The sequence below is a fragment of the Thunnus thynnus genome, chromosome 22 (assembly GCF_963924715.1).
Source record: "Thunnus thynnus chromosome 22, fThuThy2.1, whole genome shotgun sequence".
Classification (NCBI taxonomy): domain Eukaryota; kingdom Metazoa; phylum Chordata; class Actinopteri; order Scombriformes; family Scombridae; genus Thunnus; species Thunnus thynnus.
In genome coordinates, this window is record NC_089538.1 from 8,412,409 (window position 1) to 8,439,925 (window position 27,517).

A 27,517-nucleotide genomic window follows, 5' to 3' on the forward strand; every position below is an offset into this window, starting at 1 on the left:
GACAATTAGCATACTTCTTCTGGTTTCAAAGGAGGTTGAAAGGGTAGTTGCAGAACAGCTGGTGTCATATCTTAACAATGATCTGCTCCACCCTATGCAGTTCAGATTTAGGAATAATTACTCGACTGAGTCTGCATGTTGCTATTTCGTGGAAGTAACCAAGACTAGATTAGATCAAGAAGGAGTGGTAGGAACTGTGTTTCTTGACCTGCATAAAGCATTTGATACAATCATCCAATATTTATATCAAATTCAAATGAAAAATATTTATCTGGTCGTTCACAATGTGTTTGTATAAATAATGAATTGTCATCAATAAGTGTGCCACAAGGCTCTGTTCTTGGGCCACTGTTGTTCAGTTTATACATCAATGATCTCCCATCTGTTTGTGAGGATGTGAATATTCAGATATATACTGATGACACAGTCGTATACACTCATGGGAGAGATGCTGAACAAGTGGCCACTAAGCTTTCATTAATGCTTCATGAAGTTGCTAAGTGGCTGAATGACTCGTGTCTTACCTTGATCACAAAAAAACAGTGACAATGTATTTTGCTAATAAACAAAAACTGTGTGTCCATGCTTAGTGCTATTGGACAAATAATAAAAAATGAGATTAAATGTAAAGGTATGATTTTGAAAGACATATTAAAAAGATGAGTAAAAAAAAAAAAAAATAACATTGTTAAATTTAGACATATTAGCAACAACAGAAGCACCAAAAACATTTTTGCATGCTATGATTTTTTCACATCTTCATTATTGTATATCCTGCTGGACCCAGGCCAGTGAGACTGTGCTGAAACCAACTGATATTCTTTTTAATCAAACTTTAAAAGTTTTTGATAGGAAATCATTAAATCATTGTAACATATTGTCCAAATACAGCCGTTTAAGTTTTGAAAATCTCGTTCTGTTTTCAGAAATTCGATTGGTATTCCAGATAATTCACAATGCTGCTCCTCTACCGTTGAAGAGCTGTTTTCACTTCTGCTCTGAGCAAATGAGCAGAACCAGAACCTTGATCTGCTCTAAACCCTGACTTACACATCCAACTGCAGCGGACTGCCTTTGCACAATCTGCTTTTTCATCTACAGCCATCAAACATTGAATTATGCTTTCAGCTGAGCTTAAAACTTGCACTGATTTTCATTCTTTTTCCCATGGTGCAAAAAAAAAAAAAAAAAGGGATATTGAGCAACTAGTCACGCCCACATTAGTTTCACCATGATTCAGATTTTAATTTGTAATGAATTGTAGTTCTATAGTTGCACAGGATGAATGTGCTGGTATTTATATGTTGATTGCGTTTTTAGATTAGTCTGTATAATTATTAGTATGTAATGATGTTGCATGTAAATGAATGTTTTAAGTATCTGGTGATTGCTCTGGGTACTTTCCCAGGGACTGCAGATAGAAATTAGCTAATAGCTAAATCTGGCATTAATCATCTCTTCTAATTTTGAGATTGTTTGTTGTGCATGGTCCTTCTTTAATAAAGTCTAAAAAAAAATCTGCATGTTCATTACCTTTAACACCTATATGAGCAAGGACCCAACAAAACTGCACTTCTAAACCCATCCTTTGTAATCTTAAAAGCAGAATGTGAATTTCTATCATGAGATCTTCTCTGATCTTTGATCTTTTGCCTTGATGACTAACCTCTGAGAGCTGCTGCTCATTCTGAACAAATGATGATTGTAAATGAACAAAAATGATTGCAATGATTTCTGCTGAAATTTCAAGGTGGGTTGATTCGCCAGACGCATTTTAAGGCGTGGGTGATATTGGATTTGGACACATTTGACTGCCTTGAAAATATACAGAATATTGACCAGAATCAGATTTATTGGCAAGTAAGTTTGCACATACAAGGAATTTGTGTTGCTATTGTGGTGCGTGACAATCAAAGAGTAGAAGAGAAAAAGTATCTGTACAAAGTAAGAAAAATACAACCTCAAAAGACAGAAGTGTTATAAGTATATAAATAGACTTTGTCAACAAAGAAGAAGTAACAATCTATTCTATGTGAAGAGAGCTGTTGAGTTTAAAAAAAAAAAAGAACAAGATGTTAACTGGGAATGTGCAAAAGGTCACAGTATAAACAGTATATCTAATGTGCAAGTGTAATAATACAAAGAATACAAATAATTGCGTTAATGTAATGCGCCATGTTAGATGTGACGGGTTCACAGACATGCAATATAAGATTATAGATCTTATGTTAATGTAGCGTCCATGGATGGGATAGAGTCTGTGTCAGTGAGGGTCCTGGGCCTGTTTTGTTTCCACAAATGCCACATAAATGGGTGAGAATTGGAGCCTTTTTGAAAAATACATTTCTTAAATCATTTAGACAGTAATGAATAGACTTCAATGGAGAAGAAAAAGCCTATATCATGCAAGATAATGAAGTAACTACAACATGTGTTTTTTGTGAGGAAGGCAGAGACATTTAGACAACAGGGCACTGACTTCAGAAGAATTTCTGTTAGCTTGTCTTTCACTGTGGTCCGGAAATGTAAAATAAATCAGTGTGCAAACATTCTGCAATGCAAAACCTCTCCGTTTTCTCCTCATTCATACTAAAAAGCTCAGTTGTTGTTTAGACACTGTCAGAGTGCAGTTAAAATAATGGAGATTAATCTTATAAAGAAGCTTGAATTATACTCTACAGCTGTGGGAGATCTGAGTCATTTTTTTTATACTGTTACTACTCAGCTTTTGAAGTAGTCATAAGTGACTGCAAAGAAGTTCAGAAGAATTTCTCTAATTTCATTCATATCACCTCTACACAAGTGCTCCCCCTAAGACTTTAACAAATAACACCCCCAGCTTGAAAGAAAATATTGATCTACAAGAGCAACTTAGCTATAGAGATAATAGGACATTTCATTAGAAAATGTTTATGTCAGCAGGAGATTCTGAGATATTGACAACATATGTCTGGCTGTCTGTAAGCGTGTGGGAGAAGTATGAAGTAATGCCCTTTTTATACCTTGAATTGCATCATTTCCTGTGGAGAACTGGTAAATGCTGTTGGCTGCTGTGCTGGGGGCTTGGCCATCTCATTCCCGGCAAGGCACTTTTAGAAATTCCCTGCACGTGAAGGAAGCGCACAACCCTTCTTCCTAATATGGTCACCAGCCCCCAAACTATTTCCTGTCCCAAACCGTCTTCCCAATCCTTCCGATGTACTGCCCTCAGGACCTTTTGGAAATCTTAGAATTCATTAGTCGACCAGACATTACCCATCAGACAGACACTGGACAGTAAACTAATGTAAACTTCATGAAGGCAGGGAAATAAAGAAATTTGCAAACAAAAAGAGCCTAGAGCTGTTTTAGAAGTTTATTTTTTAGGGTTTAGACTATGTCAGAATAAATGTTTTATTGAATAAAACATCTGTTACATGGTAAATGTGAATTTGTCATGTTCATATGGCTGCTTCTTAGAAATACACTTTTACCACAGGGTGTATTTCTAGTATTTTTTTTTAAAATAAACGGATAAGTAAATAATAATAATAGCTAAAAATAATTTTACTAGTGCTTAAATGTACCCATACAGGATTTGAAAATGAAAGGAACATTTAGCACCGCCCCCCTCCGCCACCCTTACCTTGCAAAGGGTCAGTTTAAAATAAAAAGAAACTGAAAGCATCCCATCATGTTGCATCATCAGACGCTGTCTGCCAGAACCCCTGCGCTCAAAACCCATCAGACACGCCGACTGAGCGGTCACAGAGAAACAAGTCACTAAGCAACCATCACCATTGGATTGCAGCATAGAAATATAGCATTACCTATATTTTCGGTCGTCCCGAGTCATCCAAAAATTATTACAAATTGCAGAGACGCGCGCGGGTGGTGCGCTGACTTCAGAGTTCATATGACAGGCGGCGGTTTTACCTGCGAACATGCTGCACCGGTGACGACTGGCTGAAAGTTCATCCTGCTGCTGAAAAATCATTCAACCAACCAGTGGGTCTGCCGTGTCGAGGGGGTGCAAGAGATGTCCCCTTTATTCATGGACACCGGGTACGAGCCCAACAGCCCCGGCTCGCTATCAGCTGAGTGCAACAGCAACACTGCTGGCTCGGTAAGTCCTCCTTCTCCTGATCAATCAATCAAACAGTCATTGGAGCAAGCAAGCCAAGAAATTAATGCATAAATAAATAGAACATACTACTGCAGACCTACAGTCAGAATCACAGGTCCTGTTAGAATATGAATTAATGTTATGATAAGAAAAGAAATTAAGTAAAGTAAAATAATCACTTGAACAAATTATTTTTTAAATTTTATTTGATGCAACTTGTCTTTTAAAAGTAAAGCTTTATAAATAAAACATTTTTAGAGAGTAAGTAGTAATAAGTCACTCCATAGACCCTATTATAAGAGTATTGCATTTTCATCAAGAATAAGGCATTTTTATCACCATTACCTTAATAAAAATGGACTGAAAAAAAAAAGCAGAAAACCATAAAGTAGTTCCAAGACTCACTGTGGAGTTTCAAATACCAACGTGCAAATTTCTATCTCAGAATATCTGCAGCTGTTGGAATAGTTGGCGCCAGTTATGACAATTGATAACGATCTTTCACTTGGCTTTAATGCATTTCCCCTTTCCTGCACCTCATAGGAGTCAGTGAACACTGATTGATGCATATATTTTCCCCCAACCTGGCTACTTAGCACCTGTCCTCTCATATGTGTAAAGAAAATAACCAGATGTGGTTTAGGGTTGACATATTATTCACATCTTCAGATGTTATACCTGGTGCTGACATGTTCTTGTGAAAAATCCTAATCACTTTTCCTTGTTCTTGTATCATTTTGATGTGAGTCAGACTCAGTGATGGAGGAAGTTCATGTCTGAACTTCATCTGTTGCTTATCTGTGTCTGTTATAACTTTGCTCCAGTGCTCAACAAGCACCCACTTTAAATGGAAACTTCTGTATTTTTCAACCTGGACCATATTTTCTCATCATTTTGTGTCTAAGTGACTAATGGGGACAATAAGTTTTGAAATTGCTCTAAAATACTGTCTCACACTGAAATCTCACCAGAGTTCAGTTGTTGTTGAAATCAGCTAAATATTCAGCCATGACTTTGATAATCTTTTAGATAAGACTAAGCTACACTTTCTGTACTCCAACACAACAAACTCCTCCCAGCACTCCTGTCTCCAACTCTGTCATGGCTGAATATTTAGCTGATTTCCTTGATAACAAGATTTCAGGATGAGACTTTTCCTTGAGCGAGACTTGTTTAGACACAATAACAAACAGAACTGATCAAATGAAAGGTAAAGAAAAACATTTTATTTTTCTGTGTGGTTCTTTCCAGAATGTTGTCAGACACTTATAAGAACAATCTGAGCCTGTCACTGGCAAAAACAAGCACTTTTGATAGACGTACATGGAAGAGGCGCTGTTGCCCCAAAGGATTACATTGCAGCTGTTTTGCAGCTGTCAGATGCAGCTCTCTTAATTCTCTTAATACTCTCAATACTGGACCACTTTCAAAACTTGTTGTTGTCACAATTAGTCACGTAGACACAAGAGGATGGGAAAATACGATCCAGGTTGAAAAATACCAAAGTTTCCCCTTTAACATCACACACTACAAAACAACAAGTTCCTCTCCATCCAAGTTCAGGTCTATTTACTTCTTTATTGACAGGCTGGCATTGGGAGACCACATGTCATTTCATGTGATAAGTTTGTCTCATAACCTTGTGCACTATGACAGGTTTCAAAACATTATGCAATATCAAAAAGTTATTGATGCCTTAAAAAAGGTGGATGTTCATGGCTGTTCATCTTGACAGGAGAGAGAGGGAGAGGGACAAGGGACGGAAAACAGAGGGACTAAAAGACGACAGAAGAACAGAGAAGCAGCGAGGAAGAGCCGGAAAAAACAGACAGAGAGGGCGGATGAGCTCCATGAGGTATATGAAATATTCACTTCTTAACTTCTTTCTGTCCCTCTCTTCCTACAACATGCCACTTTCTGTCTCTCTCTCTCTCTCTCTCTCTCTCTCTCTCTCTCTCTCCCACACACACAGAAACACACAGAGGCTGTGTGACTAGCGGTGTGTGTGTGTTGTGTAATCTGGCAGCATGCTCGTAGCCGTTTCTTGGAAATACTCCGCTTTAAGAGAAGGGCTTTCACTCCCTCTGATGTGCCCTCCCTTTCCTTTCCGCTCTACACACACACACACACACACACACACACACACACACACACACACACACTCATGTGTCTAATTCTCCTGAGGGTCAAATTCCACAGGTAAGTACACAGACACGTAGAACAGGCTCTGTGAGTTAAATTTCTGAATGGATTTGAATGGAAATAATGTCCTGACTCAGAAACTTCACATGTGAACCAAAGACAACTATTTATGTATATAGTGTATATATATGTATATGTATTCCATCAGACATAATTATATCCTCTCTGAATATCGCTGTGAAAAAGCAAGATTTGATGCAGTTTATTCAAGCACCTCTTCATTGTCAAAAATCTTTGTTTTCGGCTTTAAGTAAAAACTTTAGCTTTAATAGGACACATTGTAGAAATCCAGTGTTGTAGGATAGTCAAAGATCTGACTCATAACCAACTACAGTCTGCATCTTTGATGATATTGAAGTTGAAATGTTTTGTTTTCATTCTGAAGAAGCGTCACCAAGAGTTTTCAGATTTTTTGTCATAATGCTGATTGATAATGAGATCATTACCTGCACAGTAAACATAAAGCTACTAGCGTCAGCGGTTTGTTAGCTTAGCTTAGCACAAAAGCTGGAAACAGGGGGAAACTGCTAGTCTGGGGGAAACCAGCAAAGCTCACAGATTTACATGTTATATCTTGATTAATTCATACAACTTAAGTGTGAAAATAACAGATTGTAAGTCGCTGCGCTGTAAGTCGCTGCGTAATCCCCCACAAAACCACAATTTTTTACACTTTGCTTTTTTAATAGATAAACAAGACACAGCGTGTTAATTCGTGAGCTTTAGAGGTGCTGGAAGGAGGATTTAGTTACCTTTTTAGCCAGTCTAGTTGTTTTCTCCTGTTTCCAGTCTTAATGCTAAGCTAAGCTAACAGTTTCCTGGCTTTAGCTTCCTTTTTAGCGCACAGACACGAGGGTGGTATCGATCTTCTTCTATAACTCTCGGCAAGAAAGTGAATGAGCTCATTTTTCCCCAAAATGTTGAACTATTCCTTTAAGTGATCCACTCTTGATGATGTATTTTAGTTTCAGGCTCTATACCTTTACACACAACTATTTTAAACAAGGTGGAAGGAGTCATTTCTTAAAATAGGGAAGTGTAATAATTCACTTCAGGGTGAATGGTTGGATAAGGTTGTTACTGATTAACATTAAAACTATGACTGCTTGTCCTCTGGGTTGTTCTGCAGTTCAAGAAATAATTTGCTCCTCAGTAGTGTCAATAATCTTATTGTAGTTTTATTTCTCTATAAATATAACAAAAGTTACCATCAGATTTTCATAAAACTGTCACGTGATTCATTACTCTGAATAAGGCTCTCGATACACACACCCATAAGATATGGTTAATGGCTGAAGATGTTTCTCCTGCTTTTCTTCTTTCATGCCCATTACAGTTGGTTTTATTCTTCCTCCCACATAAAATCCTACCTGTCGTAACCAGTTGGATAAGTGTACATTTACTGGATTTGTGAATAGGTGTGTGTTGTTTGGAGGGAGTCCAGACTTTCACTTTCACTCTCTTCTTCTCTTTCACTTCTGCTCCTCCTTGTCCTTCAGGTTGATTTTGAAGAAGCAAACCAGTTACTTACAAAAAGGAGACAGTCGATGTCAGCAGTTCAAGGTTTAAAGGGTCAGCGCACGTGATGCTTTGAATGTCAACTTTATGACCTTAAGAGAAAATAGGAGAAACTTAATTGCACACAAGAGAAATGCTGATCCTTATGCGTTATTCATGCTTATTGAGTTTAGTTGATTAACAAAGTGGGAGCAAACAATTCTAGACACATTAAAAAGTCAAAAAATGTGTTTTTCTTTTTGTTTCTTCAGTTGGAGGTCTGACCTTTACTGTACAGAAATGATGTATGTGCAGACTTTGACACTTGAAGACACTCTTCACATTAATTTGCTGATAGTGGAAAGTTTCTCTGAGTTAAAGGCGCATACCTGTGATAATGATTTGTGAAATCACAACTAGTTTGGGGCCAATCGTGGTCCAGTTTACAACTTACACAAGAGTAATGTGGAAACTTGAAGGCTCTAGAGCACAATCACTGAGAATGGACTTTTACAGTGAAGTAGAAGACGTCTTGTGTGTGGCAGTCAAACTTCTGAGATGTAATATATTTGCATATTCATGGATTCAGGATTTTTAATGAATGAGAAGGAGGAGATGTCATTTTTAGGATTTTTAACAAGGTAATTAAACTTTTTTTGTGGGAAAACCTTAACAAACACAAATTATAATTCCAAGCAGAGGATTTGTTAATGTCGTTAAACATGACTGGGGGGGACCTTAGACTTTTTTTATTTGTCAAATTAAACACACTTGACCAGCAAAGAAAAATTACTTCTTTTTCTTTTTTCTTATGTGATTTCTGAACAGCCTCATCGCTCTGACCGCACTGCCCACTCACTTCCTGCTGAATGTCACTTAACAGTAATATTTCAGTTCTCCTTTGGCTCTCTGGTTGTGCTTTCTATTAGAGGAATCTTAAAGAAAGAGTCATCAGTATTGCCTGTAATCAATGTGTCAACAGTATCACAGGATAAGCCAGGTCTGCTGGGATATTTTTATGTGGATGGGATGTGGTTGAGTTTATTTGTCTTTTGATATATGTCTTCAGTCAGTTTTTATTGGTGATGAGGACACTTCTCATGAATAATAAAGATAAATACCTGACTCATCTTGAGATTAACTATTTGTCATCTCTCTTTCTGTTTTTCCTTCTTTCCTTTGCCTTCCGTTTCTTAGGAACTCCAGAAACTGGAGCAATCAAACTCTGCCTTTCAAAAGGAGATAGCTGCATTGAAAAAAGAAGTCCTTCTCTATACGACGGCTCTGGATCGCCACGAGCCTTCCTGCTGCCTCAGAGCGTCCAGGTCCAGCTCATCCAACTGCCTCTCTGTTTCCCCATCGTCGGTTGACGCCACGCTCCCTCACAACTGCTCCAGCCCTCCCCAGAACCCTCCCCGGACTACATGTTCCAGTTTAGCTGCTGTGCCTTTGCTCTCTACCTCCTCAACTCCCAGCCTGGGTCATCACACCCATGACTGCCTTGAAAACACCCGTCTCTCACCTTCACCGTCTTCCGGGTCACCGGCTGAACTCTTCACCACCTCGTCCTCCTCCACTGCAATGGCTGTTTCTTTTTCAGTTGCCGCCCCACACTCTTTGTTTAGTGAAGAGCCTCCTTCTCTAATTGCCTCAAGGCCAACAAATGCTGCCCTGACGTCGCTGTGCGCCAGCCTCATTTCAAACCCGATTTCCCCCGCAGTTGCTCAGCCTCCATCTGAGCAAGACATTCATGAACGTTCTTCAGCGTCAACGAATGCTCTTCTCCATATAAACGGCCCTACTTTGCTTCCCTCCTCTCACCCAACTCCCTCTACACCTCATTCTCCAGTACCGGATGCCTTTCTAATGAAAGCCTCTTTTCAAACTGCTTCATCGAATGCAGTGCCCCCATACTCCCATTTAAGACCTCCAGTGGCAGAAAACACAGGTCTAGCAGCACAAGGTTTCCCCATGAATGTGCCCAAGCTTCATCCATGTCAATTCAGCAGAAATCCAAAACTTTCAAGCCCACCATGTATTGTTTTACCATCACCTCTTCAAGAGCCTGCTTTTCAGTCTCTTTCGGTTTCCCAGCAGGCAAACCAGAATCCTTCCCCTGCCCGTGCTTTCGAAATAAAGCCAAGTTACATCCAACAAATGACGCCTACTTCTGCGTCTCTGCTCTCCTTGCTCACTGTCCCCAGTCCTCTTAATGTTCCTCAGCCTACCTCCAGGAGCTTTGATGGACTTCTTGCTCAACCTCCATCCTCGCTGCCACTGCTGGGTGATCCCTTAAGCGATGTCTCCCTTTCTGAGCTCCTGGAGGTCAATGATTGGATCCTAAGTGGGAATAGCAACCTTTAGCACTACACAATGCCAACATGCAAGGTTTTATGAGTATAAGCTGAAAGATTTTTACATCAGACAACCAGATGTACTCATATATGAAAACCTGGTATCAGAAAATGAACTAAGGGCCAAACACATGTCTGGGCTACACCCTGATGACATCATGATGACATCATCAGGGGTTATTTCCTCACTTGACAAAGCACCTGCAGTGCATTGGACATTATATAGGTGTTTTCACAGGATGAGTAGGATAAATAAACTGACTTTTACATGTGAAATCAGTGGAGTTCCCCTTAAATGATGGCAAAAAGTGCCCTGATAAAGTTTCAAGGAATCCTTCCCTGTACCTGCTACAATGTCTGACTCTTTGCTAGCCAAAACTCTGTCAAATAATAGAGCGATTTGAGAGTCGATAATTTACAAGAAAATGCACTGTGAATGAAAGAAAATCAGAAAAGGGCGCTATCTCTTTCTTAATCAAAAGACAAGAAACTGACTCAACATCTGAAATCTATAATTTTAGATAGGGTGGACTGCTCACTTCCTTGTAACTTCGTGGAAATGTCATGAGGAGAAATTTCAATCTGTTCTTAGAGCCTTCCTGTGGACACAGAGCCAATGTTTGCCACACAACTCTGGGATGGCTGAACAGAACGGTTTAAGTAGAGGATTTTTTATTTTTTTTTTAATCACATTTAAAATATATAATGAGACACACCATCGATTCACATACAGTCTCAATATTCTGCTGCTATTTAAGATGACTTCCCAATATTTGTATCTGGGACAAAATTAAAGTTAGTCAATTACTGAATTAATTTTTTAATCATATATAATTATTTATTTTTCAACATTTTTTTTACAAAGTAAAATCAATTTATCTCATTTTTTTCTGTTCTTCAAATCACATAATTGCATATTTTTCTATTTACTGTAATCATGCTCCTATATGATACATTGTTAATTTACATCTTTTACCAAGCTCTGCTTTGTGCAAAAAAATTTTTTTTCATAAAATTAAATGCAAGAGTGGATTACCAACTGCTCTGAAGCCCAGTATCAGTTGATATTTTGTATTTTCATATTGCTAAATAAACGTGTGGCCACCAACAGCCCTCTAGTGGGTTAATGCGGCCATGATTTAAGTAAACTACATCTGAGACAAGTAACAACCCTCATTTACAGTTACTACATGACAAAATCCAGCCAAATATATGTATGTATGAGATATTATTGTGTTAGTTTGTAACAATGTTGTAAAGCTTGTTGTAAATGTTTCACCAGTCTGTATTACAAACTAAGCTGTTGTAAGATGTTCATGTTGGATTTCACTGATCTTTGAGGGGGAAATGGTAAAAGGAAAAGATGACGAGAAAGAGAAATAATATATAGTTCTATTTCTATCCTTCTAGCTGACAATAAGAGGACGAAGAGGCTGCTCAAACCTGTCATACAAACAACTGCTGGGTTGTAATTTTTTTTTAAGTTATAGGAAATTTAGCTGGGTTTACGCACCTTGATTGCATTAAAATGACTGTTTTGGTTTTTCAAATGATTCTTTCTTTTTTAATTTTGCAAGGCCACAGTCAGGATTTAGAAATACTGAGGTCACATGTGTAGGTCCTGTAATGTATCCCACCCAGACCCACCCCAAAATAAAAAACAACTTAACTGTCATCAGGAGCGATATAGTGCAATGTTTCTAATGCTCACTCACCTGTTCACACACACACACACACACACACACACACACACTCACACAGCAATCTGGGGTTCGGTATCTTGCCCAAGGACACTTGGACATGTGGACTGGAGGAGCCAGAGATCAAACCTGATTGGTGGATGACCTGCTCTAACTCCTGAGCCACAGCCACCCCTATATGTTTTCCCCTGTTTTTTGAATATATTTTAATATATTGAGTCAAAAAATACAGAAACCAGAATATAAAAGTATAATTATAGAATGTAAACTCCTTCAGGCTGCTAAAACTCACAAATTCCCAGGAAAAGCAAATGACCTCAGTGTTCTCAGTAGTAGCTACGGCCCTAATATGTAGATTACTTAGCTTCAATACAGATACAATCATTTTTATATAGTATATGAATGATTACTCTACCAGCATATGAATTAGTGTCAGGCTTTGTGTATGCTTTGTATTTATCATGCATCAGATAAATATATTTATGCTGTAAAGCAGGTTGTAATAGATGAATAATAAAAGCATTTTGTTTGGCTCATTCGTTTTAGTGTTCACTTCTTTAAATATTTTGATATTCTAATATAGTATAACGTAACAGTTGACAGTTTTTTTTATGGATGGAATATAAAAAAGATAATTCGTTACATATAGATGAGTAACTACTATTAAACACAGTGTTTTCAGTCTGTCCTCTAACAGACTGTATTAATATTCTCAGGTGACAACACATATGATGCAGACAGTCAAACATTTAACTGACTGCCGGTGTTTTTTTTCCCAGAAGGCAACCGGTTGAGCTCACCTGCGACACAACACAGAGGAGGAGGAGGAGGAGGAGGGGTGAGGAAGAGGAATATAGGAGGAGAGAAAGGGGCGCAGGCGCACGGTGTTCCTCTCGCTTTGATATAGGCTATAAGACTGTGTGAGTGTGTTTATGGTGAGAGGAGCAGTAAAGAGGTTCAAGGCTCACAGCGCAAACACAACAGCAGAACACACTCACTGCCAGTCAAGGTGTGAGATAAAAGCGCATGGATAATTGCGCTTTTGAGTGCGCGTTGGTGTGTGTGTGTGTGTGTGACAGAGAGAGAGAGAGAGAGAACAAGTGGCTTAGCAAACAGAAGAATAATGGATGTGACTTGATCCTCAAAGCCAAGTAGACACACACACAAACACACACACACACACACACACACACACACACACACACACACACACACACACGCATGGAGGAAGATGGGGAAAAGGAGGGGAGAGGGAGGGGAGGAGGAGTGGGGGAGGCGGCGAGTCAGACAGGAGCACCGATGGAGCACAGGAGCGAACATTTGATAACGGGATGAATCCAGAGGTTCGGCAGAGGTGACGGAGTGAGAGCGGAGCAGCGGGGCGCTAATGACGCATCTGCTTATAATGACCCGGGTTTAAGAGGCAGAGCCGGGACACGTAAATAAAGACAAATAAATAAATAAATCCATCCTATAGCGTCATCCGCAGTGAGGAGCCTCATTCCTCTCTCTCCTTGCACCACCTTTAGGCTGAGGAGCCAATGTCAAGACAGTCAGAGGGAGACACGAGAGCATCCGGTCCAAGCTTTAAAAATAATACTCTCATTATTCCAGCTGAGACAAGCCGGTAGCAAAACTCATTTTCAATTTTCATATTGTAATAACAATAATTTTGTAATTTTTGAGAAGAATGACAAAGGAGATGGTGGATCAATGTTGAGAATATAAAGAATAACGGCTGTGAAATTAATTATGAAGAAGAGACTGCAAAAAATATGTCCACAGCTGCCAGAATGGAGAGAAATGATGAGGCAAATTCAATGTATGGAACAAGAAACATACACAATAAGAGGCAAATTTTGTTTATATGATAAAAAAGATGAATGGAATAATATTAAATCAATGCATAGATTATCTACTACATCAGAAAATGGAGCACTATTCATTTTTTGTATTTTTCTTTAATCCTTTTGTTCTGTGAACTTAATCTCTCCTTTCATCTACTGGGGTTTCACATTGGGCACTTTTCTGAAACAATACTTGGTAATCATGCAGTTGTACACGACTTTATATGAACGATTTCAATAAAGAGTATAAAAAATATATATAAGAGAAAATAAAAACAAGAAGTCACACATGGGTAGGGGAAGATCATAACCCTTCAGTTGTAAATGGCCTTCTTGATCTTTCTAAGGTTGTAATGCTCAGTTCTTATTATGTGACCTGCTACAGTCTTTCCTTGTCTGTTTAAATATAGACCTACAGGTTCAGACGTTTTGGGCATTGACTTATTTAATGAGGCGATTAGATGCTAATAAATGCCGTGAGAGTTTGTTACTTAGACAGTGGCAACACTGATATAAATGCTGAGTTTGAGAGGGAATGACTGAAAAAAAAATGAAAAGGGCTGTTTTTATTCCTCATAAATCATTCTGCACATGCTGATAGTCTGATGTTACTACAAGACAAAACATCTTGTTATGCCAGTAAATCAAACACAGCAGGTTCACAGTTACCAAACTGTAAGGGGATACTGCTTTGAGCCATAGTATACCCACATAGGACCAAATTTGAACTTTGTGCTGGAAGAGATGCGTTGAAAACACAGTGTTACATTTGAACAAGTGGCCTTAAAAACAAGCTGACTTAACATTAACTTTAATTTTTAACTTGTCATAGCAGTAAAAACACAGGTGTTACTAATAACATTAACAAGCTCAGTTTTATTCAAATGTCCCAGTACACCAGTGTGACAGTGAGCCAGCATGCACAATACCAGGACCTTGAAATTGAAGCAGCTAATGGAACTCAGCCATCATTCATTTTAGTATTTACAGCTGTGCTTTTGATACTGTGACTTGTCAAAATGTGTACAGTGAAAAATGCCTATTGGTGTCTTTTTATAATTATAATGGACAGGAAAAAGATTTTTTAAAAATAGGACATTTCTATTATCAAATTCACTCTTTTACACACATAGATGACAAACTGAGTTTCACAGACAATGTTGATTTTATATGTAATGATTTTATATGTGGTCAGAGACTGTTTTTTTAATTAGGAAACTGAAGGGCTTTGAGGTCAGTCTTGATGTTTTGGAAAAAGTGTATAATAGAGAGCATCTTTGTTTTTAATATCTCTGTCTGGCATGGATACTAGGGATGTGCAGAGAGCCCAGTATTTGTATTCGTATCTGTATTTGTTGAGGCAGTAGATTATTTGTATTAGTATTTGTATTTGAATAAAACTGGAAAGAGGCTTAAAAATCCTGTTTTTGTTTTTATTACGCTTTTAATTTCAGAAAATTAAAGTGTTAAAGTATTTATGAATAAACTACCTCACGAAGGAGGTCCCCACACTGGGTGTCAAACTGGAGTCTCCCAGATCATAGATGACTGTTCCGACTATTGAGCTAAAACTCTACTCATCGCCTAATTGCAGACAGACCTCTAGCTATTTATACACCCATAAGACAGAGACAGCACACCATGTAATGAGTAGGAAAGAACTTCAAAGGTGATTCTTGCTTTGCACTTTTCATTTATTGCCTATTTTTTAGAACCTAACTTTGTGGAAAGGAGAAAGGGAAAAACAGGTTATGGAGAGTACCTTGGGAGCACTTTGCGTGTGTCAATAGCACAGCTTTATCTCTGGGGAACACCCCCGACTCCGGGGAGTGATGTTCAAATTAGGAAATGTGTGTCATGTAGCGGTTGGATGTGACTCTCCTTGTTGAAACATGCTGACAGACGTAACAGCGGAGCAGAGGAGAGAGACTGAGATAATGATGTGACCGACCTGCGCGCTGATATTTGACGGGTTTTTTTTCTTTCCGAATACAAATAATGTTTAAAATATTTGTATGAAACAAATATTCATAAAAAACCTACTATTTGTGCTTCGCCGAATAATGTTTTTGTATTCGGGCACACCCCTAATGGATACTTGCCTTTAGTACATAGAAACAAGCTGACCAGGGTTAAGACAGCAGGGAAGATAGTAGACCACCAACAACAGCCATTAGATGACCTTTACAGCACAGCTGCACACAGGAAAGTCCTGTCAATCATCCCTGACAGAACACATCACCTCCACCCTGAGTGTGAGCTGCTCCCATCAGGGCGACGCTGCAGAAAGTCCTGCTAAAGACAAAGATCTACAAGGGTTATTTTATCCCAGATGCAGTTAATGTGGTCAAGAAACAGTAAACTTAGCTGTACAACATGGAGATGAATGAACTAATGTACAACTGAGATCTTTGTTCTGTTAATGTGATGTTTTCATCTTGTGTATGTTTATACTTTACTGGTGAGACCAACGACAGTTTTCTTGCCTGGGCTGGACAATAAAGTTTATTCTATTCTATTCTGTTCTGTTCTGTTCTGTTCTATTCTATTCTGTTCTGTTCTGTTCTATTCTATTCTATTCTATTCTATTCTATTCTATTCTGTTCTGTTCTATTCTATTCTATTCTGTTCTGTTCTGTTCTGTTCTATTCTATTCTGTTCTATTCCGTTCTATTCTATTCTGTTCTGTTCTGTTCTATTCCATTCTGTTCTGTTCTGTTCTGTTCTATTACATTCTATTCTGTTCTGTTCTGTTCTGTTCTATTCTATTCTGTTCTATTCCGTTCTATTCTATTCTGTTCTGTTCTGTTCTATTCCATTCTGTTCTGTTCTGTTCTGTTCTATTCCATTCTGTTCTGTTCTTTTCTATTGTACTGTATTCAGTTGTATTGTATTGTATTGTATTCTTATTTTGACAGACAGGTCGTCTTACTTCCTGTGTCTTCCGGGCTCACTACGTGCGTCTTGACGCAGCTCTCTGAGACTCTAGGACGACCGGATAACGGGAACCGAGAAGGGGGACAGGAGCAGAACGCGTCAGTCTGACAGACACAGACGGGGTGCTATTGTATAACACAGGCCTTCAGTTTTTTTCCTCTCTGAGCTGCCGCCGCGCGGAGGAGCGGCTGCTTTTATTTTATTTCTCTTCTCTGTTTTTTCTAACCGAGGAGGTGGAGACAGGAGCAGAGGGCGCAGCGGGGCTCGGTGTTGCATCGGCCGCTGCTGGCGGAGGACCTGCACATGTCGGCGCTGTGAGGGACCGTTTGTTTCCCCGCCCTGATACGGTTGGAGGACGGCAGGAGGAGGCTGTGTGGAGGGGTTTAAACCGCCAGAAGAACAACATCATCAACCTGTGAGAAAAACCAAAAAAAAAATATTAATCAGGTGCGGCCGTTTTAACGGTCAACAGAGGATCCGTTAAAAACGAGCGAGAAGGACAACAGTGATGCGGCAGCCGAGGTGGGCCCAGATTGATGATTTTATGATATCATCACCGTCATCCACCGCCAGGACCGATCACTGATTTTATTGATAAGGAGTCTCATCGATGAGAAGGTTATATGCTATAAACTGACCCGGAGTGTTTGTGTGTGGGGTTTTTTTTCTGGATAAGCAGGAGGAGGATCATCTGTGCTTGATTACACTGATTTTTCTTCTACATAAGGAGCTATAGGATCAATAGGTTAATCGTAGAAAATAAACATCCAAATTTAGTCTGTGTGTGACGCCAGTACAGCAGCAGAGAGGCGTGTGTGTGTGTGTGTCTGTGCGCGTGTGTGTGTTTGCGTGTATGTGTGTGTGAGGAGACGCGCCTGTCTGAGCATCATCTGGAAGCTGTGCAGGCTCTGCTCCTCCACGGGGATGATACACAAGCCATTTCTCATCTGTGCGTGAAAAATAGAAGATTCAGGGATGTTGCTGCCGCTGCTGCCATTTCCAGTCCGGCTCTGATATAGACAGCGAGGCGCACAACACGGGACTGGACATCCAGAAAATATCTCTCCTCTCCTCCGCCTCTGCACCTTCTCCCCCCTGTATCTCTCTCCCCTCTCCTCCACCACCTCCTCCTCCTCCTCCACCACCACCACTCCAGAGAGTCTATTCATTCTGATCAATTGATAATCCATCTGTGATTCAGAAAGCCACCCACTCCTCCATCCTCTCCTCCATTCACCCGTACATCCTCTTAAACGCCTCTTTACGCACTCACACGCGCAAAGGCACGCACGCACGCACGCACGCACGCACGCAGTAGCACCACCACCACCGCCATCTACAGCCATCATGGAGACGACCAAGCTGCCTCCGTCCAGCCCGTCCTCGCCGACCACCAGCTTCTCGGTGCCCTCAGCGGAGAAGGTGGACGGCTTCCCGCGCAGGTCCATGCGCAGAGCCCGGCAGAGGAGGTCCCACAGCTCCTCCCAGTTCCGCTACCAGAGCTCCCAGGTGGAGCTCACACCGCTGCCCCTGCTCAAAGGTGAGGCACTGATTTACTGTGGCAGCCGTCCTGTGGGTCAATGTCAAGAATATATTATAGTGATACCATGGGATGAAAAGTCCAGTAAGGTCACCATCAAAGGCTCTATTTTCACTTTGTGTGTGTCTTCTTCATTATTTAAACATCAGATGACTTTACATAACACACCTATTGATCAGTACTGTGAAGAAGGCCTATTGGTGTATTGTATTTTCTATTGATAGGTGTCCAATGATTCATATTGTCTTTTCTGTTTTTGTCCTTTTTGACTGACAGAGGTGATAGCAATGGCTTTGATTTATTGAACTGACAGGAGCTGATCTGGTTTGGGTTTTTTTTAAGGCCCACTATTGGAATATTCTGCACCAGGGCAATGGCTCTTTTGGTACCGCTTCATTTTACAGTTGCCTTAATTTTATACAAATTTCCTGGACATTTTTTGAGTAATTTGCGGTTACAGTATGTAACAGTGTAATTTTAGGACATTTTTAAGCGCAATTTGGAATAAATTGTAAGAAAAATGTAAAAAGCGCTAAGTTGGTTTTGTTGGTCTCGTTCTATTTGGGTGAATTAATTTGCAAAACATCTTAATAAATTAGATTCTTAACAATTTTTAACTGACAGAATAAAACTTACTTTTCAGTGTGTAGTTGCATATTAGGTTCTTTCTTAAAAATCGTATAATGACTCAGTTTCCCATTTACTACCAAATGACATAACCCCTTACATTAAGTTATGTCCACTGACTTTCTCCCAGCCTCTCTCAAAGAAATGTCCTAATAATGAACAGTTACAAAGCAGTTATGTTTATAGGAAATTATTGAGAACACAGATCCTGCAAATCAGTCGGAAACTAAGGGACCCATAAAATAAAGTGTTACTGCTCTTTTCATTATTCATTCATCTGCCAGTTGTATTCCAGATGAATCGTCTTGTCTATTAAATATCAGAAAACAGTGAAAAATGGCCACCCCAGTTTCCCAGAGTCCAAGGTGAAGTCTTCAAAAATGTCTCTCTGGCAAGCAGACCAAAACCCAAAGAAATTTAGTTTATAATGATGTGAAACAGAGAAAAGCAGCAAAATCTCATGTCTGAGGAGTTAGAAACAGAGAATTTTTGTCCTTTTTTTGTCAATTCTGTCAATCATCCACTCAACACACTACTGTATGTTGCCTCCAATAGCTTTACATTTCAAAGGGTTTCACAACAGCCTTCTCAAACTAACACAGTATTCTTTCTTATTCTTATAATCTAGTTTATTTTTAAATTTTTTGTGTTTTTTTTGGAAGACAGTGGCTAAGAAATGCCCAGATGTCCAAGTTCAAATTCATGTATGCAGAATCACTGAGCTTGAACCACTTGTGCACACATATAAAAAATACAATACAAACCCTTAAGCAAAAATACATCATTTAAGGAACAGAACTTGTATAATTTGGATATATGGTATGTAAAGATCCTGACATTCAGACTGATGACATCCCTACATATAGGCAGTCGGAGCTGTACTATTTGCAGGTGTGTTGTTGCCATAGCTCTAATCCCAGAGCTGCTGTTACTACACAGAGGCCACTTTGATCTATGGGAGCTTGTTCGATATCATCTCAGACTGAAGGCACGATGCTACAAAGGACATTGGACCCATTTTCTTTCATTTTCAAATCCAGTGTAGTGCTGTCTCCGTCTGCCAGACCACTACAGACTCAGGGCTCAACCTGCAGACAGACAGACAGGCCTGGGTGGGGTTTGGTGTGGTTAGAAACAGACAACCACAGAAAAGAAGCAGAAGATAGATTTGATTTAGTTTTTCTCCAGCCAAGATAGGGATGATGCAAGAAAATGAATCAAGCAATTTATTGAGCAAAAATACCCAACATTTTCTGCTTCCAGCTTCACAAATGTGACAATTTGCTGCTTTTCACTGTTTTATAACATTGTTAATGGAATTTCATTGGGTGTTGGACTATTTTGTTGACAAGAAAAGACATCTGAAAACATCACCTTGGGCTCCGGGAATTTTTCACTCTTTGTTACCTTTTACACATTAATAAATTAATATAAAAATGAATTGAAAAGATGAATCCATAATGAAAATAATCGTTAGTTGCAGCCCTAGAGTAAACCTCTGCATCAATAGTGAATGGGCGTATCATGAAAAGGTATTCATCACTGATAAAATTACCTCTCAAGTCTCTTCAAGTTCAGACTAGAACCCTGAAAAGACATTTCCTTGGTGAGACATTGCATGCAGGTAGCGAGCTCATGTCAAAGTTGTCCACGTTTGTATTTTTCCATCTCTTCTTTTGGCTCATTCAGTCAAAACCACCGTCCCTCCACGATTTGTCATGCTTGTTTCCTCAAGAGCTGCTCTACATCTCCATCTGTGCCTGTTCCTCACCTTCGTTGTCTTCTTTATCTCTCTCTCTCGCCTGTGTGTAAAGCACAAGGGCACATTTGAAGTCCTCATATATGCCTCTGACCACTCTTTATAAGGTTACTCCTCTTTTCATGTAGCCTGCAATCTCTTTCCATTAACCCTCTATGAAGAGAAGACCTTTCTGCTTTTAGAGATGGTATGAGGTGCATGCTCCTGTGTTTAAGCTCTTATGTGTGTTTTTACACCTCATTTACCCGGCGTTAACTTCCTCTCTGGTCTGTGAGTGATGGACGTGTGCGGCATGACGATGGAGGGTTTTGGACGCGACTCCACAACACTTTCGGCTCAGACCTCTCTGTGCATACGTCCTATAGCCTTCATTGACACAAGTCCCAGTTATTACGTGGCTGCTGCACCGCTGCGGCACTCTTTCTGGATCCCAGGAGGAACTGATAGTAAGATCCTGCAGCACAGGCGCAGGAGAAAAGCCTGGTGTGGGGAAGTCTGTAACGGGCAGTATGTAGGCCAAGTGTAGACAGACTTGTGGGTGTTTTGCCCTCCAGGGAATCACATTCCTATTGTTAATTTCAACTCCTCCTCCTGTTAACGGCGGCACATCTCTTTCACTTTAAACTCTGAGCAGAGCTTCATTCTCGCTTGTAGTTTCATGCTGAATATGAAACATCATGGACATATAACAACACAGAAGATATGACAAAAGAAAAAGCTGTCAAGAAACAGCTACTGGTGAAGTTCAGTGCATTCTTATGGATCCATTTTGTTGTTTTATCTTTTATTTGTCTTATTTCCAGAGATGACTAGCCAAATATGTACATTTTCAGCACAGATACAATGGAGATCAATAGCAGGAGATGTTTAAAATTTCCAATAGTAAACACTGAGTTTTAGATATTAGTCTCAGAAAGAGCAACAATAATTTGGACAAATTTCAACAATCAGGACATAAAGAAATCCATCATAGAAGAGGCAGAGCTGCTGATTCCTGCATCGACAGTAAACTCAGTCGACCAGAATGCAATGCAGTCACAGCTCGTATCTTTGCAAATCTGTCATCAGTAGTGTTTGAAAGATACTGGCCTTTAAAATGACTTTTTAACATGGAAAGTATAGCATGGAGTGCTCTCTTTAGTGGTGGTTGTTGAGAAGCATTGTTGTATGTGGCAAGATTTCTAGTTGGCACCAGATCTACGATAGATGCAGCCCAGTATCCTGGAAATAATGTTTAAATTTGATGATTCTGCATCTCACAAATTAGCAACCAATGCCAACATTTAGAGCCAGTGCAGAGCATTAAGGGTGTGGTGGATGTGTGTGTGTAGCGCATCTGACTTTTATGCTGGAGACCAGAGTTTTAATGTACACAGACCTGCATTTACTGTATCAGTAACCACAATCTTTCCCTATGACCTTAACCATACTGTAGTTGCCATGCACAGATATCATAGAAAATTTATCGTAGATATTTATGGCATTACTCATTGCGTAATTTCATTTTAATTTCTCATTGGGTTGAAATCTCAACTCATGCATTTACATGTAATGCTTTAATACTATTTGTTAGCAGGCTTACTTATTATTTGTGAAAATCACCAAAATTAGAAATGCATAGACATCACCCGCACAGATTGCCATTCACCTGGAGCAATCTTCAAACCCTGCACAAGCACGGATCCACCTGGCTGAAATGTCACTGATCCACACATTGACTTTCCGTCCAGTGACTTTCAGGGCTGCTGTTCTGTAGTCGACACTGACCTCCGAACCTCGAAGAGTTTCCCTAAAGGGGATTAGTGTCACAGCATAATAACTGTGCTACTGATATTTCCTGCACACAGTTTATGCACCGAAGTGAGACACACCGAAGTTGCAGTAAAGAATATCTGAAGGATCTGAAGGATTTTTTCAGTAAACGAATTGTTAAGTGATACAAGAATAAACCATAGACACGGATTAGATGATCTTCAGGTGAGATGACCACACTATCGTAGTAAACAATAAACTTACCTATAAAAGAGCAGCAGGGATGGTCAAGGCAGCCAATGAACCCACAGATGACAGATGAAGGGTACAGGCTTCCTATAATCCCCTTTACATGTTTGGCCACAGGCCTGCAGCATATGTGCATCCACACATACAAACACATGCATGAACCCCTTCTGGACACTGTGTTCTTAGACCAGTTGTGGACTTCAAAGTGGCTGCACTCTGTGTGCAGTTTATTTCTATATCAATGGATGTAGTTGTTTAAAACATGTGATCTATGAGTGAGTTCTTCCTTCAAGGTTTGTCTCGTAAAAACACAGCACTCCTCTCAGTTTTGTGAGCCTGAACCTTGTCTTTCTGTATTCTTAATGTTACTACAAACTATTTAGTATGAAATACTGCCTTTATCATTATTTTACAGTAGTAACTGTCTAAATTTTCCTGTTAGAAATATAGGCTTTAATTTAAATACTGCTGAAATTTTTAGACTGGGCCCCAAATGAGATGATGATTATTAAATCATAACCGAGGCACCAGGGCTCAATAAACTTGGTGTTTCTCTGGGACCCATGCAAATTAAAATATTTAATATCTGCTGTCACACAGTAGGAAGCCACCAGATGGGTATCAAAAATGTTTTTAGACACGGTGGAAGCTTCTCCTCCCTGTATCTCTCCACTTTAATTTTCACATTAAATAGTGAAATAATTGAGGATGGTGTCCAGTAAAGATAGTGGTGGAAGTAATGTTTCTGGAAACTGGTCCAGTAGAGCTAACTGGCTGTCATCTCTGTACAGTTTACATTTGTACAAAATGAGAAACAGTATCTGTCTAATGTGAATATTTGCTGTTTTCCTTGGTCCTCTAAGATATCAAACTGAATAGTTTGGGGTTTTGGATTGTTGGTCGAATAAAATAAAAAAAAAAATGTGCTTGGAGAAAGCATGATGGGATTAAGGAAAACAGTAAATATTTGCATTTTTCAATTTTTGCCATTTGTCTCTTTAGTTATTGAGCTAGCTAGCTAGCTGTTCAGCTATTTGTCTGTGTAGCATTAGCAACTTAACCTGCTAATGTAGTTGTTTAGAAAATTATTTCTCTAAAAATGTAACTATAGAAGACAACTAACTGGTTATATTCTATATTTAACTGGTTTTATTTGTTGCATCTTGATCAAAGTGGATTATTAGCTTGGTCCTTGGCTCTCCTAGTTGTCCTCCTCTGTGTCTTCAGTTACACTGCAGCTCTCAGTCTAACCAGAGCACAGGCTGTTAGCTCAGCGCTCCTCCCCAGCTGCGATGCTCTCCCCTGAGGCTACAGACACCAGTCAGGCTTCCCAGTCACGGGTGTTGTGCTGTCGCTGGCAGGCTAATCAGACTAAGGTCACATTCCTGTCCAAAATCTAGTCAGCAGATAAACAAACTTATGATAAAGATTTATGCCTTCTTCACACATCAAAGACAATTTGCATGAATGTGGTTCAGGATGATTTCTGAGATTATTGAACCAGTTATCTCTGAGGATCTAGCAATCATGCAGCACCAGATTCCTTTGACCTTGAGATAGGCCTGGCCACAAATCCCTCTATAGTTTATTTGTAGATTTCCCAAATTTCCCTTTGCTGTTTTCTCTGTGATTTGTGAAACATAAAATTTGTCTGAATCTTCTTGAAAAATATGTATAAAAACTGTGTGTTTGTTAATACACGTTATATATGCACTCAGCATGCACTGCAATTGGTGTTTGACTTAAAGTATGAGTCATCCAGGTGAAAATATGATCCACACAGTGTGACTGTATTTGTGAAAAAGTATCCACCTGAGGGATATGAAATACGTCATTACCACAGGTAGAAACATATTTAAAGTCACCTCTGGTCAAAAATGTGTTTTTTTCTTATTCCTTCAGTTTTTGACCTTCACTGTGCAGAATGATGTATGTGCAGAGTTTAACACTTCAAGGCTGTTTTCACATTCATCTGCTGAAAGTGAAAAGATTCTCTTCACTCACTGAAAATCTGACTCTAAGGCGTGTACAAATGAGCAGGATTTGTGACATCACCACTAGTTTGGAGCCAATCATGGTCCAATATGCAACTTACACAAGTGTGATGTAGAAACATTAAGCCTCCAGTGCACAAACACTGAGAATGGACTTTACAGTGAAGTAGGAGACATCTTGTGTCCAGCAGTGAAACTTCTGAAATGAAAAATATTTGCATATTTATAGATTCTGAATTTTTCAATAAGGGAGAAGAAGTATATGTCATTTTAAGAATTTCTAACAAGGTAATTGAACTTTTTTTTATGTAAAAACAACCATGGACACAAATTATCATTCAAAGCAGAGTATTTTATATGTTTTAAAACATGTCTGCAGGGGATCTTTAAAAATGATTACCAGTAGAAAAACCCATCACATTAGAGGCGTCACTGTGTGTAGAAATATCACCATTACTAGATAGAAACATCATCATTGTGAGTAAAAATATTTTCACTGAGGGTAGAAATTGTATCACATAGTGCATAGAAATGTTATTACTAGAAGAAATGTAATCCGGGTAGCAAATGACCACGATAAGGGATGTAGGTTGGGAATAGGTTTGACCTCTGTGGGTTTTACTATTCAATAAGTCAGTTAATCTATTCTGAGCTGAGTGAGGATGAAACCGTACTAAAAACATTGTAGAATTTATTAAGCTCTGAGTGTGTTTTTGTCATTCTGCAAACTTTATATGTATGCAGGGTGATCATGGGACATGTTCTGGTCTATCTTGAAATTTTGGGGAACATTGTTGCAGCCAGCAGCTACCTCAGCAGGAGCTCAGAGAGAAAACACACAAAAACAGACTTTCTGCTCAGCTCGGCCCAGCGGCACATCCTGCCAGCCTGCGCTGCTGAACTGTTTTACAAAGCTCAGATTGCATTTTTGACCATAGTAAACGCTATAGACCTGAGCTGACAGGACAGGAGACCCAATACAAGAAAGGTCATGGCGTGCCTGTTTTATTAACTAAAAAAATCCTACAATGTGCCTCATATTCTAAATTTAAAATTAGGGCATCAGCAAAAATGTATCTGTATTAGTGAGTCACAAGATGATCATACTAAAACTATTCCTGTAAACTGCATGTCACGAGAGGCTCTACTTTTATCGTCCTAGTTAAAAGAGAAACTGAATTTTGTCAGGCCTGCAGTCAGAACGGGAAAACAGCAGCAGATGAAGCCAAAAAATGTAGAATAGTCCAATTTTCTTACAGTCAAATGTGTTGTTGGATTTATTCTCATCAAAAATTGATGATAGTTGTTTATTATTATCTCCCAAACCAATGTGAAAGCAGCAGAGCCGCAGAACAGCAGCACGCCTAATTGCTGTTTTGAAAATGAATCAACACGCTCAGCTCCAGTACGCTTATCTTGGTGCTGAATCCTCGAAACAGCTCAACAAAAAAATAATCAATAGGAAAGCACTCACATCAAGTAATTAATAGATAGACGTTGCGTGCAAACAACATCCAGCATGCAAGCTAGCACCAGCATTTCTAATTGCTATTTTAACCATGCAAAAGGAATATTCATACAACAATATAGCCATGCGTGATGAGCTCTGTCCTTGATGTTTCAATCAGTGGCTTCCAGCAGTTGTGGCTTTACAAAGAACTGCTGAGTGGCTTCAAATAACTCTGTCGGGCCCTAAAGGATGTTGTGTGAGCTTAGTGTTAGTGTTAAATCTCCTGTACCTGCACGAAACACCATCCTGCTGGCTGGCGTTAGCATTTAAGCATCTCTAAAACCCACGAAACACCCTGCAGATAGAAGACAAGCACTACAGACAACGTAAGTGAATCAGGCTCTGTTGCACAGAGGAACAGATGGTGTGCTGATGCAGAGTGGGATAACAGGAGGAAATAAATGTTGTTAGAGATTGTAGGTAAAATGTTATTGTGAATGATCAGTTCATGTGCTTGTAGTCTATTAAAAAGTCAGAAATGATCCTTATTGCAGACCATCAAATGGTGAATCTTTTTTGTAGCCTTGAAACAAGGGTTTCTTTCAGTTTTGCATCTTAACATGTGTCCAGTGTTTGCTATCAGCCCACTGGATGCTGGTTAACAGGTCAAAAGTGTGTTTTTGTAGTTCCTCTGTTTCTATGGACTGCTATGAAATGCGTAATGTTCCCACTGCTGTCTGCTGAAGAACAAAAATACACCGCTGCTAGTGTTTCATAATGCACTCAAAAGTGGGCCATTTTCACTGCTAACAATGAGAGGATTAGAAGGAAAACATGCCATCAGACATATGCGTTATAAAATCTTAAATACCACCTCATAAAACAGAATAGAGTGAGCAAGATTTAAGGAGATGCTGTTTCAGCCTTATGGAGGTGCACAAAGACAGTAAAGTAAGCTTTTAAATGTGAAAACTCATGTTCAAAAAGCCTCTTTTCATTGAACAGGAACATTTTTAAACATTTCCATTCTGTAACACTTTAACTCTCTTACTGTAAACATCTTGTCACAACAACAGATCATTTTATTTCAATAGAATCACAGTGATGAATGGATTCCCTTGTGGAGAAGAAGTAAATTCATGTGAATCTTTCACATCAACTCTGGTAACTTATTAGCTGTGTCGCACCAGCCGCTCTTATGCACCCAGCTATGTCAGAGTATAAACTGCTCCAAAAGAGGCATAGTTTGCAGACAGATATGACAGGAGTGGCACAAATATAGCTCTTGAATAAACTCTGTGAAGTTATTGTCATTTTTGTGCAAGCAGGCCTTAATTTTAGACAAAAAACAGCAAACAAATAAACAAAGCAACAAAAATAATAAGAAAACATTAGCTTGAATGAGGAATGCTAACAGTGCTCAGTAACTGTTTTCTCTTACAATAACTCAGTGGTTAAATATAACTGTTGCTGAACAGTGTGGGCACATGTAACAATTATGGAA

The 27,517-nt window shown here is 39.3% G+C and overlaps 2 protein-coding genes across 2 annotated transcripts in view; both read left to right on the forward strand.

The window, feature by feature from the left end:
• The first annotated feature begins 2,896 nt into the window (after positions 1-2,896).
• batf2 (basic leucine zipper ATF-like transcription factor 2) lies at positions 2,897-12,073 on the forward strand. Its single transcript, XM_067580270.1, has 3 exons — positions 2,897-4,105; positions 5,841-5,960; positions 9,002-12,073. The coding sequence occupies exons 1-3, from the start codon at positions 4,019-4,021 to the stop codon at positions 10,166-10,168; spliced, it is 1,374 nt and encodes a 457-aa protein (XP_067436371.1). The 5' UTR covers positions 2,897-4,018; the 3' UTR covers positions 10,169-12,073.
• Positions 12,074-16,646: 4,573 nt separating this feature from the next.
• The window catches only part of ppp2r5b (protein phosphatase 2, regulatory subunit B', beta), a 44,168-nt gene continuing 33,297 nt past the window's right edge, over positions 16,647-27,517 (forward strand). Inside the window, exon 1 of the mRNA XM_067579887.1 lies at positions 16,647-18,182. Coding sequence (XP_067435988.1) covers positions 17,990-18,182 — 193 coding nt within the window. The 5' untranslated portion in view covers positions 16,647-17,989. The remainder of the gene's footprint in view (positions 18,183-27,517) is intronic.